The sequence below is a fragment of the Poecile atricapillus genome, chromosome 6 (assembly GCF_030490865.1).
Source record: "Poecile atricapillus isolate bPoeAtr1 chromosome 6, bPoeAtr1.hap1, whole genome shotgun sequence".
In the NCBI taxonomy this organism is placed as follows: Eukaryota; Metazoa; Chordata; class Aves; order Passeriformes; family Paridae; genus Poecile; species Poecile atricapillus.
In genome coordinates, this window is record NC_081254.1 from 22,066,886 (window position 1) to 22,080,507 (window position 13,622).

General features: G+C 42.0%; 1 protein-coding gene across 1 annotated transcript; it reads right to left on the reverse strand.

Annotated features, from left to right (window-relative positions):
• Positions 1-958: 958 nt before the first annotated feature.
• PPP1R3C (protein phosphatase 1 regulatory subunit 3C) lies at positions 959-5,080 on the reverse strand. Its single transcript, XM_058841717.1, has 2 exons — positions 4,937-5,080; positions 959-3,419 (listed from the first exon to the last, which is right to left on the reverse strand). The coding sequence occupies exon 2, from the start codon at positions 3,416-3,418 to the stop codon at positions 2,486-2,488; it is 933 nt and encodes a 310-aa protein (XP_058697700.1). The 5' UTR covers position 3,419; positions 4,937-5,080; the 3' UTR covers positions 959-2,485.
• Positions 5,081-13,622: the final 8,542 nt, after the last annotated feature.

Consider the following 13,622-nt stretch of genomic DNA (forward strand, 5'->3'; position numbering starts at 1 on the left):
TGCCCACTAAGACCTAGGTACTTAGTAAATGAGTCTGAGATTGGTAGATTGGCCATGTGGAAATGGCTGTACTAAATTAATTCCTCAGGTCAGCAATTTGCTGTTAGCTTCATGTCTTCTGCCTTTTGGGAATTGCTTTTCCACAATTAAAGCTAGATTTCTTGCTGGAAACCCTTGACTTTTTGTGCAGCAGACCAAATTAAACTGCATCTTGTCAGTGAGTTAATGTACTGAAAAATGTCCCTCTGTGCAGCTGTCCATGGCCATGGAGAAGTAGGGGTGCCCTCTGCCCATGCCCCAGGGGACGAGGGCCCTTGGAAACCACGCCACCCTTCTCTCCATTCTCAGTGCCCATGAGGCCACGCTGCAGCATCAGAGGTGCATGGCTGGCTCACAGCAGACACTTTGTTTTGCAGGGAGTCCTTTGGGACTGATGGCAGTTCTGTGGATTCCTGGGTACAACCTCCAACGGCCCTAAGCAGCAGCACGGCCACAGGAGGCAGCACAACTAGGCAAATCAAGGTGAAACCAAGCCAGAAAACATTAGGTGCTGCTGTCTAGATTCACCCATCCACACATCACATATGCTCTAGCTCAGCAGGTAAGTCTGGCCCTCAGATTAAAAGGCACTCCTGCCAGACTTGCCCACAGCACAGCAAGTCCTTGAAAAAATCTGTCAAACCAAAATATTATATTATAGAAAATAAATTTAATAAGATACAGTGTTTTTTAAAATGATACCACTTGCAAGGTGAATACTTCCAAGGATCTCTCATTTAGTGAAGAGCTTGGATTTAATTTTCAGGGTAATGCCAGCTTCTGACCTGAGATGCCATACCACAGCCAGCTTTAGCAGATCCCATAGCACAGAACAAACTGGCTGTACCTCGTATCACAGCTAAGTCTGTTTTACAGAAGCTGAGAAAATGGATAGATTGAGCTAACACAGAACCAGATGTATCAAAATAAAATTTATTCTTAAAATGGCTAGTTTACACATAACAACAAAGGTTACATAAGGAAAAGTGCAATTAGTGGAGGAGGCTTATTTCACCTTAGTATTTAACATCTCGCTGCACTGCAAGTAGCTTCACACTCAGGCTATTATACTTCTTAGCTGTGACAAAAATGTGATTTATTTTTTGATGTTAACACCATTTCTGTATAGATAAAAGGTGTGCCAGCATTCACACCTTTTGAGCATGTACTGGACAATTTCTCACACAAGTCTTGCATGAAACCCAGCTCAGAAGCTAAATTATAAGCATACAAAATATATATTAGTTTACTAAAGTCTAAAAAAAAATTTTAAATGAGGTAAAATAAACCATAACAGTTTTCTATGTACAAGCCTATATTCAGTCTAGGAAAAAAATAGTAACGACCCTGCTCTTTTAAAGAAATTAGCTCTCACAAAGTGCAGCTAATTCACTGTCTTCAATATGAAGGACCTTGCCTATGTTACTTGTGAAAAGTCATGGCTAATGTTGCAGCTAGGAGCAGGACACTCAACCATAAGATGCTGTAAGATTAGATCAGGTGATGAGTGGAATCACCTAATGATACTACAGAGTAGGAAATTCACAAACCGCTTTATTTTGTTGCCTAACCCTATTTTTGACATATTAGGGTGGCTTTAAAATCTTTTCAAAGGCACATTTTTCTTTTAAGATTGAAAGGCAACCATCTCCCTGCTAAATAAGCAGGATGGTGAAATCAAGGTTACATCTGATACGAAATGCAAGGCTTCACAAAGACAGTAAGGACAGAGATGCCTTCTTAAAGCAGTGGTCACTTCTACTACTCATTTTGCATCACTTTCTTTAGTCTCCTTTTTATCCCATAGATCTTTCTCTGAGATTTAGAAAAACAGCTTTGGAAAGAAGTAATTAGAACATTGCACATCTCCAAGTTATGTAGCACATTCTACCTCTTCCTGTTTTCCCACTTTTCCATTATCCTCTCCAAGTTTCTTAACATGCATTAAAGCCACAAATCTTTGCCATGCATCCCTACCTGCCTTTGCTACAAGCATGTAGAGGGTCACAGCAAGCCTCCTGACAGCATCTACTGCACTCCTGGTAGGTACAAAATGAGTTGTGACATTCTGTTTCCATCCCTGTGCACACACACATACTCTCACACACAGCTTGCTGGGACACCACTGCCTTCCATACTACTTTGCAATTCTCTCTCTAGTGACCCAGGAGAGCTGACAGCAGGAAGAAAGCAGCATATACTTGAGATACAGGCAAGCTACTCCTACAGTACGTAGCATACACGTAAGTTGCACCTTGGTTTTCTTTCCTTCCAAGGATAAGGTTTGGCTAAGAACTTCAGGAGCACAACATGGTTTAACAAGTCCCACAGTCTAATGAACTTGGATTTGTTCAGACAGCAAACAAAATCTGCCAGGTGGTTTCACCATGGTTTCACCATGCAGTATGTGAACTAGCACTGTTTTGTTGCCAAGTGGTAGTGTGGATCACCAATACGGTAATGAACTTTCAATCTGACCCAAGCTCTGCCACTGGGGGAAGAGGCCACTGGACAACCTTGGACTGCCCAGCTGATCAGGTTCTCTCTCTTGTCTTCTCCTTGAAGTCTGCAGATCTACATAGCCTTCCTTGGCAGATGGTACCTGAACACCATTAGGCTTCCACTCTGTGTGTACAACTTTGTAATTCTGACCCTCGTTATTGTCCCAGAAGGTATGTTCTCCGCTTTGGTAAGAAATGCAAAACTCTATCTTTTCTTCGGAGGAAATGGCAGGAGGGAAATCAATGGTGAATGAGAAGGTATCATTTTCAAAATCACTGTAAACATTGTTCATGTACACACACTCAACATCTTTGTAGGTCTTCCACGTATCAAAAGTAATACGAACCTGAACCTTTTTTTCATAGCTCACATTCTTTACTTTCACGGTGCCTGACAGCACCTTCTCTTGCAGGGTGCAGGTCTCCAGGCAGACCATGTTCTTCTGCAGAAGGTTCCTGAAGTCCAGGTAGTCAGCTGAGGGCTGAGGGAAACCCAGAACCAAGTTTTTCTCCTCATGGAGTTTTATGTCCTCAATGCCTAAGAGGTCAAACTGCAGATCCCACAAAGGGGGCTCCTGGAACTCGGAGAAGGTGTGGATCACTGTCAGGGACAGCCCCTTGGAGTCTGCAAACACAACGTGCTTCTTGGCTCGGGCTGGTGAGTGGTTCCAGTCGCTCTTCTGATTGTCAGAGTCATGTTTCACTTGAAGGCACGGCCTGAGAGGTTTGAGTCTGTTCACAAAGTTGTTTCTTTGGCAGTCCTCGAGGGGGCTGAGAAAGCTCTTCAGCGGTGGAGAATGGGCTATGCAAATTCGCATGGCCATATCCACAGGCATGATGGAGCTGGGCAAGGGTCTCGGCTCCAAGATCTGTATCATTCTGAATGGAGAAGAAACACAGGATGTTATCATTCATTACATCAGATAAGAAGGTTCTCAAGAATGTGTATTTACTTCATCCATTCTCTTAATTATTCACAGCCTCATCTCTATATAGCTTTAAACAATGTAGCCTAAATCAAAATTGACAGTTCTACCTAAGGAACCAGGGTGAGACTAGTCAGTCATTCTTGCCAATGCTAAACTTCTTCAATTCAAATCTATTCTCCTTTCTTTATCTAAACCTCTGAAAAACAGATTTTAGTGAAAGCTAATTGAACGTATTTTCTTGAAAATACAGAAAAGAACATTCTAGTAACAAGTAAAAGAGATACAATTAAAGTGGAAGTGCTCATCCACTTGAATTTCCCTCTTAGAGGCCCTGAGTGAGGTCTTAAAATTCCAACAAGCTGGATCAGCTGCTTCATCTCTGAGCACAGACAGCACTATATTAAGCAAGTTGCCTATCCCATTGGAGCATCAGATGGGATTCTGTGTATCTTCATGTAGAACCATCATTCTGTGGCTCTGAACAACTACTAGTCATTCTTTTTAGGCACTTGTTTGGTTGACTAAAAATACTAAAGCACTTTTAGAAATATTTTTATGGGCTATGAACCCGTAATTCTAAGCAATAAGGTCTAAGTAATAGGGTTCTTTGCACAGTTAATGCCAACTGCTGAGCGAAGCAGGGAAAAAAGCAGGAGAAGAGAGGGACATACTATTTTTTCACCTCATTAGGATTCAAGAATTGACTTTAAAACAACTTTTGATAATCCCTGAAGACCATGCTGAAAGTCTGCTGCAAGTATTCAATAAGAATGCTACAGTTCTATTTGTAAAGAATTACTCATAGCCCTCCCTCTCAGATGATGGATATCAAAATTACTGTGCAAGGCCATGGCCCACTCAAGGCCAGACAGCTTGACTGTTTCTAAGAGGCTTCAACTGTACCACATCTCTGCTGAGATGGATGCAGTCCGCGTTGGAAATGCAGAGTTTTGTTGAGTCACGGAAAGGCATTTGCTTTGTCGCTTAAATAAATTGCTTTTTGCTTCCCAGAGTTCTCACTGGTATTCCAGAGCCTTGCCAAAAATAAAGCAGAAACTGCACTGGCCTCATCTTTTTTTTTTTTTTTTTTTTTTTTTTTTTTTTTTTTTTTTACTGTGGAATATTTACCATAATAAGCAGTAGGAGGAGAGTACCCGAATCAAATTAATCAACTTTTGCTTTGCTTTATTAGGAAAAGAACTAAGGCTTCAGAAATACTCTCTCTGCAACTTTGGTGACCCGAGTTTTTGCAGTGTCAGGGGAAGGAAAAAAAAAATAAAAAAAAAGAGAAAGGGGGAAAAAAAATAAAAGGAACAAAGCCCACGCAACACCGAAATAGCAAAGAACAGCCAAGCGTGCAAACCCCACGCCACAAGCGGAGCAGCTGCGGGCTGCAGCGGCGGGGGCAGCGCCCGGCGGGGCCCGCTCGCACGGCCGGGAGAGCAGCGGGGCGCCGCCGGCGCTTACCTGCTGTGCTGGACCGCTGGGGCCACCGCCACCGCTGGGGCCACCGCCACCGCTGGGGCCACCGCTGGGGCCACCACCGCCGCTGGGGCCACCGCCGCCGCTCCTGGGCCGCGCCCGCCGCGCCGCCGCCTTTATGGGGCCGGGCCGCGGGCCGTGGCCAAGGGGCGGCCCCGCCGGGCCGTGCAGGGGGGGCTGCGGCCGGGGCTGAGGCCGGGGCTGCCCGGTGCCCCAGCGCCGCCGCCGGACACACCCCCGCGGCCGGAGCTGCCCCTGCTCCCTCGTCCTTCGGGAAGGGCAGCGGCAGCTGCGGGCACGCGGGATCCGAGGAGGGCTCCCTGTAGCACGCGGCTTTTCCAGCAGCCAGGGAGCGAACAGGGATTCGCTGCATGGGCCATTCGCGTGCTGGAGGTGTCCCACATGCCGCTGCGGGGCTGCTTCAGGGCGCTGCTAAAGGACCTTGCCCGGTGCTTAAATGTTAAATTATAGCCTTCTCTGTCTCTTTGGAAAGGAGCTGGAACCCTGTGTAGGGTAACGCTCCCAGGACCAGAAATCCATCATTCTGGAATAAAAATGCCTTTGTCCTCAGTGAAAAAGTACTTTTGAACTTTTAATGTGAATGGTGCTGATAACTTTTCACCTCCCACACCTTGTAATCAGTGCACTGTCTGAGGATGACAGACCCTGCTGTAGGTCCCACATTTTATCTACTGCCTTTTTCCAGAGGAAAGAGACAAAGCTAGTGGAAGGCAGCCCCGCAGCATTAGCCGTAGCAGTACTGTGGCACTGCTGGTGTCCCTCTTCCCAGAGGCCCCGTGGCAGAAAAGCCCTTGCAGAAGCTGTAGACAGCCCACAGGTGACAGTGTGCTGTCCTCTGCAGGCTGTGAGTAATCCTACTAGAAAACATCCATCCCTGAGTTACTGCTCTTCAAAGACAATGTCCCGGTTACTTCCTCTCTGTGTCTTCTATGGATCAACAGTTCCACTGCCACATTCTTGCTGCTCAGCTGCTCTTTCCCAAGGGTGGTGATAACTTGCAGTCGCACTACAAGATGTGATAGGGAGTCTGTGAACTGTGATTTTCTGCGTTCACAGCTTTTACTGGTATGAGAGACCACATACAAATGCACAGCAGGAAGTCCTGTGTTCTACGTGAAGCAAAGGGGCTTAGAGTGATGAACACACAGTAAAGGATTTTTCTCTTCTTGATTTGTGAGCAAAGGAAATTAAAAGCTCTGCTGCTTATGTGTAAGAATTTACTAGAAGATAGGGTGTGAGCATAGCAGATGATGACAAGGGCGCTTCCATCTTGGAGTCAAGCTGCACATAAGCAGGGGGAAAAAAACATAAGGAAAGGCTAGAGGCTCCTAGTGATGAATGCATGGCACATGGATCAGTATCTGCCTCTGTACATATAATGAGAATATTCACGAGACAGTAACACTTCAGTTTCTTATTTCTGCCCCTTGGTGACTGAAGTTCTGCCTTCCATGACAATATATGACATTAAGTGTCACCCAGATGAAGCCTGAAGCAGTAACTGGCAATGCAGACAAGGCTTTGGAAAGTCCTGCTCTGTTCCCCAGAGCCAGTTACTCAGGACAACCTTCCCTAGTCTTCCACTTCTCAAGTTGCATCCCTGCTGCTCCCATTGCTCTTCCTCTCTTTTCCCTTCTCTTATCTTTTGGTGACTGCTGGCTCCCTCTCAAAGGCAGATGATATTTTCTCATTGTTTGTCTACAGAAAGTGATAGAAAACAGCATCTGTGTATTGGAAGCCTTCCTAGTAGCCTTACTAGTCACAAGTTTATTTTTCTTTTGGAGGAGCTACAAAGACTTTCGAACCCAGCCACCTACCTGCAAGGCCAAACATAAGCCTGGCCAAACATACCTGTGGGTATAAGAGAAGACTGGATACATGGCTGACACTAACCAAATCTCTTCTACTTACCCATGACAAAATATTAGTAAATAACTCTGGAGTTTTATAAGCCTGTGCTACTTGAATCTTTGTCCCTGCAGCTTCCCCCACACACTGCTTAGCTGGGCTGCTGTGTTATCAGGGATCCCATGCAGCAGCTGGGGCTGCTCTATCACACTGTCTGCCGGCACTAAGAGCTGCTTGAAGCCTGTAAAACAGGAGCTGCCTCAAGGCTTTCCTGCACATATTTCTGTTGCTATGCAGTAGCTCATTGCACTGTTGGGTGCTATAAAATATTTTGCTCCTGCTGGGTAAAATACCTGTTTTTCCCAACTTGGAAAACATCTTGAAAGTTTATTTAAAGTGATATGTTTAGCAAGAAAAAAAAACAGTAGTGAGATCCAGAGCCTTTCACGGGCAGATCATTGCCCAAGTCAGTAAATACAGACTGGATACAATAACTTTGTGCCTAATTGGTAATCTGGAGCACGTATTTCATGGCCGTGGACTGGTGTCCCAGTTCCTGGTTGCCAATACAAGCAGAGAGGATTCTGCAGAGCCAGGATAACTCTTTCTTCATCCTGAGAGGCGTCCCTGCACTGAGGCAAACTGACAGGGTTATTTGAGTTAGCATACCAGTTTGTCCTGTCAGTGATGGTTCCCTAGCTGTGCTTTTTATAGAGGACTCAGGTTTCCAGATACTTTCATTTGGCATCTTAAAACGTAGATCTGTCTGTCTATCTTACCTTTCAAACATCACTGCTAAAATGGGAGCACCAGAAGAAAAAAATATTACTGTCTTACTGTGCATTTGACAGCACTTTCTGGCATATCAGCTTTTCTGACATTTGTAGGTGCACAATGGCAGAAATATATTACTGGAAAAAGCACATCTGATTATAAAATCAAGCCCCATCATAGGGAGTTGTACCTCCAACTGCTTCTGTAAGAAGGAAACATAAATTGATCACCCAGTCTAGTTCTTTGTCTTTTCCTGAAAAAGTGGCTTGTTAGATGTAGTAAGCTAATTGCAACAAGTTAGCTATAGATAACACAGTTTTATTACAGCTACCGTAGTTTCACTAAACCTTAAATGTATGTTTTTAAAAACAGTTCGCAGCCTAGATGGTCCAGATGCAATGTAAGGTGCAGGCTCGCTTTGGAGGAGTTCATTGAGGCTGCTCAGTGACAAACAGGCGATGGGGTTCACGCTGTTCTATTCAAAGACAAATACATGGTATCAGCTCCAGAGTGGATGCTTTTATATGCAGACGGTCCTCCTGGTCCTGCCATTCTTCACCTCACCTGAACTAACCAAGACCTTTCAATCAGCAGTTCTGGGAACAGATAATGAGTGATTGTGCCTTCCTGTCAGCTATCACACTGCAATGGGCTGATCTGGCTCATCTGTTTGCTGGCTCTTGTCATTTTATGAGAATGAAAGAACTGCTTTTTTTCAGCCTCTGTTCTGAAACTGAGTAATTAAGCAAGGACTTTGTGGTTTACACTGACTTTATTACTTTCAGGTCACTCTGCTTCTTTGCTATCCTCCCCCACAACTACAGGAGGGAAGAAAAGAAATACATTGCAGTGCAGGATATAGAAAGAGTAGAGGAGCCATTGGCATTTAATTAAAGCCTTTTGAAGCAAAGATAAGCAAATATTTCCTCAGAGCAAAGTAAAGTCATGGCCACATTTATAGGTAAAAAAGTTCAGAGAGAAAAAACATATCTCCATTTCACTTGCATAGTAATACATCTCTTGAGAAATCTTTGCTGTTTACTGGGTGGGAGAGCAATGGTAGCTTAATGCTATTACAGTATGCAATTGGGCAGGGAAGCTTTTGATTTGGTTTTGGGCTTGAAACTAAAACAAATTGCTAGGCCAGTGGCACTATACTGGTGTCATTAGGAAACAGACTATGTCCACTTTATTTTGGCTGGCAGGTATTTTGTTCCTGCAGCATCACACACCACCTACGAACGAGACAGAGCTTTAATGACTTTAAAGAACATCTGTGGTAATAGACAGGGATAGTTCTGTCACACAAGGTTTACAGCAGCCTTTTGTTTTCCTTGACTTGAGCTCTTCTGTTCAATATTTGTTCTCTGCTACTAAGACTAATCTTTGTAAATGTGTATTATCTATGAAGTTGGATTGTATTTTTCCATGAATGTGACCATGAGACAAATAGTGATTTTTCAAGTACATAGCAAGTCAGTTGAGCCTGTAAGCCTTTGAAAATTTAAAATTACTTTTAATGGTTTATCTGATGAAATACAGTGAGCAGAAGTTTTATTAAGTCTTAACTTGCTTAAGTCTTTACTTGCTTCTCAGAGCCCTCTGGTGAACTTTGCAAATTACTAATGGTTGCAGATATATACCAAGGAAACTTGTTCTGGGAAACTCTGTTATTGTTTTAGGAACTTCTTCAGCACTGGCACAATCCATACAAGGAAGAAATACTCTTTTTTTATCATTTTTATTAGCCCATTTCTCATGGTTGGGGGTGGGGCAGTTCCAACCAGATCCAACATGCAAAAGCCCTAACTGAGATACCTCTAAACTCTAATCATTTGTTTATGGGCAAATCAGAGAAAGCCTAGAAAAAAACCATTGCACTTCCCTCACTGCAATACTGCCACAACCATCCCCTAGGGAGCAGGGCAAGCGACATGCAGCCAAACACACATGCAAAGATGGATGGGGTTTATGTTTTCTTACAGAAACAGGACATAGGTCTAATTCTTTGGACATTCATAGGGGTTCTAGGTCTCATTCTATTTCAGTCAATAGTGCAAGTTCTTTCAACCCTTGGAACTTTCTAAGGTTAAATTCAAAGACATTTAAATTCCTTGAAACTGGAAGCTTTGGACTGAATTAGTAGCCAGTAATTGACTTAAAATATCTAATATTGTTAAGGCTGATTAATGATAAATTAGTCCATTGTAGATGAGTCATCACTTTGAAAATGTATAGTGGCAGAGAAGTGCATTGCTTTCTGAAAATTGTGACAAAGAAAAAGCAAGAAAACATATCTCTGGCTGCTCAAATGTTTAGTGTTGTGTGATTGTATTAAATTCAGGATATTTTGAGCAAAATTCCTTAAACTTGTTTTATGCAAAATGCAATCTTTTAGAAGTATAATTGCTTTTCCAGTATGTAGTAAGATGAAATAAAGACAATGCCCATTATTTATAAATTGCTGTAATGTAGAGTAAAAAAGGATAGAAAAATGAAAGAAGGAAGAGCATAAATGTAGGTATTCATTCTTGGAATAACTGGAATTTTCCATGAAGTGCTTTACAAGAGTGCAAAAACCAAAACACATACATGTATTTTATACATGAGTATAAATCTGGCTATGAAGTCAGACCAGACTCACTTTTGAGAATGCAAAGGCTCTCCTAGATATCTGAAATAAATGCAGTATTTCAATATTACAACATTCTTTTTCTCCATTTTTTGTGGGTTTTATTTTTAACCACACACCTTAGACAGTTGAACCATGATAATCTGTGGCCAAACATTTTATAAATATAAATCAGGTTGCTGTGTGTAATTAATCAGTATTTATTCTCTCTTTTATTTCCTAGGCCCAGGTGAAGGAATTACCTCTGCTAATGAATAGTCTTTTCCAAAGAAAACAGTAAGTGAAATGCTGCTTTGTGCAATTTGGTTTATGCTTAATGTTGTGTGAAGAAGCAAATGTTAGTTGAGCAGACACTTCCATCAGCTATGTGGGCAGTATTCTCGTTCTTTGCAATCTCTCAAGGAAAAATGTGATTTTTTTTATCCACATGTGCACAATTCCCTACAGACTTGCAGGAGCCACATAATTATTCAATATGATTACCATTCCCGTCAAATTTATGTTGAATAAAACCTTCATCCTGAATAAGCATTGCTATATCTGACAGTGGCCCAACTAACAGCTGCAAGATGTTCACACAGAGTGTTTAGAAGCCCTTGAAGGGTCTGAGTAACACTCCTTTTCTTGTTCTGCCACCCAAGAGACATGATCCATTTCTCTGTTTTAGGTTCTCTTACAAGGTCCTTTTTGTCTTGTGTATCACAAGGGAAGAATGGGGCTTGGAAATCAGTACAGTGAAATTCTGTGCCAAGTTTTTCTTGGATTTTCTGTGTGGGGGAAAAGCTCCCCTATGGCATACATCTAAGAGATGAATGAATGAATCTTTTCTCTTTCAGATTTAGTTTAATTTCTAACCACTTCAGACAAAAAAATTGAGCTTCCCAGCATCTGACCTAGTTATCCCTCTTTGGGTGCAGCATACATATGTATATGGATGTATATTTCCCCAGTTTCACAGGGATCAAATTTCATGCAGACATTCACTTCATTTTTAAATTTGCTGGAAAGAATGAAGTTCTTCAATGCAAGTGCTGTAACATCTTTCATCCTGCAGTGGAAGGGGAAGTAGTTATGGTCCTGAGTGTAGAAAGATTTGTGGCCAAAATAATATATTTGCAATAAATTGGTTTCTTTGGGTTATTCTTAGATGCTGCTTCCCAGAACACAGATGGTTTTTTGTCAAAATGTGCTTGCTCCGTATATGTAATAATGCTTACAGAAAGTTTTGCAATATTTAAAATGGTTTTAATCAGTGAGAATAATCTTGCATCCTTCTCTGGAGAATTGCAGTCACAGAATAGTGGAGATTGCAAGAGGCCTTTAGAGGTCACATAACCCAGTCTCCTCCTTAAAGCAGGAACAGCTTTGAATAGCAAAATAGGAATAGCAAAGTTAGATCTGGCTGCTCAGGTTGCTCGTCCAGCTGAGCTTTTAACACCTTCAAGGACACAGCCTCTCTAGACAACCTCTGCCAGTGCTAACAACTCCATTAATTTTTTTCTATTTGTCTCTCTGGAATTCCTTTTCTGCAACATGTGACTGCTGCCTCTTTTCCTTTTGCCGGACTTCTCAAGGGAAAGTCTGGCTCAATCTTCTCTCAATTTCCTCTTGGTAGTGGGAAGCTGCACTCTGACCCACTCTAACTTAGTTTTCTTCTTGCAAGTTAAGCAAAGTCAGGTCCCTCAGTCTCACCTTCTGCAGCACATTCCAGGCCAATAACCATGCTGGTGACCTTCCGCTGCTTTTAGTGCAAACCTAATGCTCAAATGCAAACCTAACCCCCACACATCCTTCCCACCTAGCTCTTTTTAACCACTTTGTGTTAACCAGGCAACTGGATGGACTTAGTCCATTGAGTGAAACAAAGCTCATGCCCTAACTTCATCTACCCTTCACTCTGCTGCAAAAGCATGGATCTCACCTTGGTGATGCTGACACGCATTTCCTAGTCATAATGTACACTTTAAGGGTATGAGGGGTAGAGGGCTTTCATCTGAAGAGAAATCACTGAGTGTGTTGGGGGGGAAAAAGGAATTTTTTTTTTATCCCCAGACTAGGTGAAAGTAAAAGACTTCTCTTAACCCAGATGTAGTTAGAAATTTTTCTTTTTAACAAAGTTCTAATTTTAAAGGAATAAATGTCCAACAGTGGGTTCTTGGAAACATAATATTAGAAAACAAAACTAAACAAAGCCAACCTTTCTCTTTGCCTTCAGCAAAGAGCTCTACCAAGGACCCCTTTGCAGAGAATGAGATGGGACACAAAATAACACATGGCATTGGTGGCATGGCATTCATGTCCTTCTCCTAGGTAAGGGAAAACCCATCATGAATACTTGATCATATTTTATACACCCATATAATTCTCTGCAGTATATTTATGCATGCAAAGATGCATAGCTGTAACAGGAGACTCTCAGAGAGATGGAGTCCAGTCAAAATGGTTTTCAGCCTATTCATAGGACAGGAGCTGGTTGTCAGCAAGCCAGGGCTTGGCCATATCAACTGGCTATTATGGGAGAGGAAGTAGTGGTTCTGTCCTTTGGGAGCAAGTGAAGGAATGTAGGGAAGTAAAATATTTACACAATAAATCTTTTTCCATCCCATTTAAATTACTAACTTTTGAAATTTCTCTGTACCCCAAGGGAAGGAAAAGTTGCTCCCTTGGTAGCTTTTTTTCTAAGGGCAGTAAAAAAGACAGTAAGCATGAAAGAAAATAAACTCTAATTCTGTATAAAACAGCATAGAAATTATGCATTCATTTTATTGCTGCTGTCATATATTACACATTTGGCTTCTCAAGATAATAGCCATATTCATAATTTATACAGTCTGTGTTTGAATATCCCATGAAGAAGGTATTTAAGGAGAAACTTCTCTGCTAGTCATAGCCCAACAATGTTGAAAGCAGGATGGGGTGTTGGTCAATGGAATGTCTCTGTTTTAGAAATTACATCCTATTATCAGGGCTGCTAGTTTCAAAATCAGGATATGCATGCCCTGCAGGTATAATACCAGAAAATAAAATGGTATACCAGGCCCTTTTATGTAACATGTAAAGTAAGTACAGATAGAGGAAGAGAAGTGATGATTCATTATCTGTTCATCCAAAAACCAAGAATGCTGATTCACATACTACATCCTAAAGCTTCACAAGTCTAAACATAACCTTGACTATTGTCAAATCATCTTTCTAGATGCTGTGCACAGGAGATGAGCTATGCTTTCTGTCACTGATCTTATTCTAAAATCAAATGGTTTAGATCAGCCTTAGAGTCAGCAGCATTTAATGTCTCTTCTAGTATACTCTACTTCTTCCATCCCTTTGCAAGTGATTTAGTACTTATTTTGTCCTTTGTGTTTTCAAACAGCATATGGAACTTTAAAAATACATAAT

Coding starts and splice junctions, on each gene's coding strand:
- PPP1R3C (XM_058841717.1), bottom strand. CDS start 3,418: ATGATACAGATCTTGGAGCCGAGACCCTTGCCCAGCTCCATCATGCCT.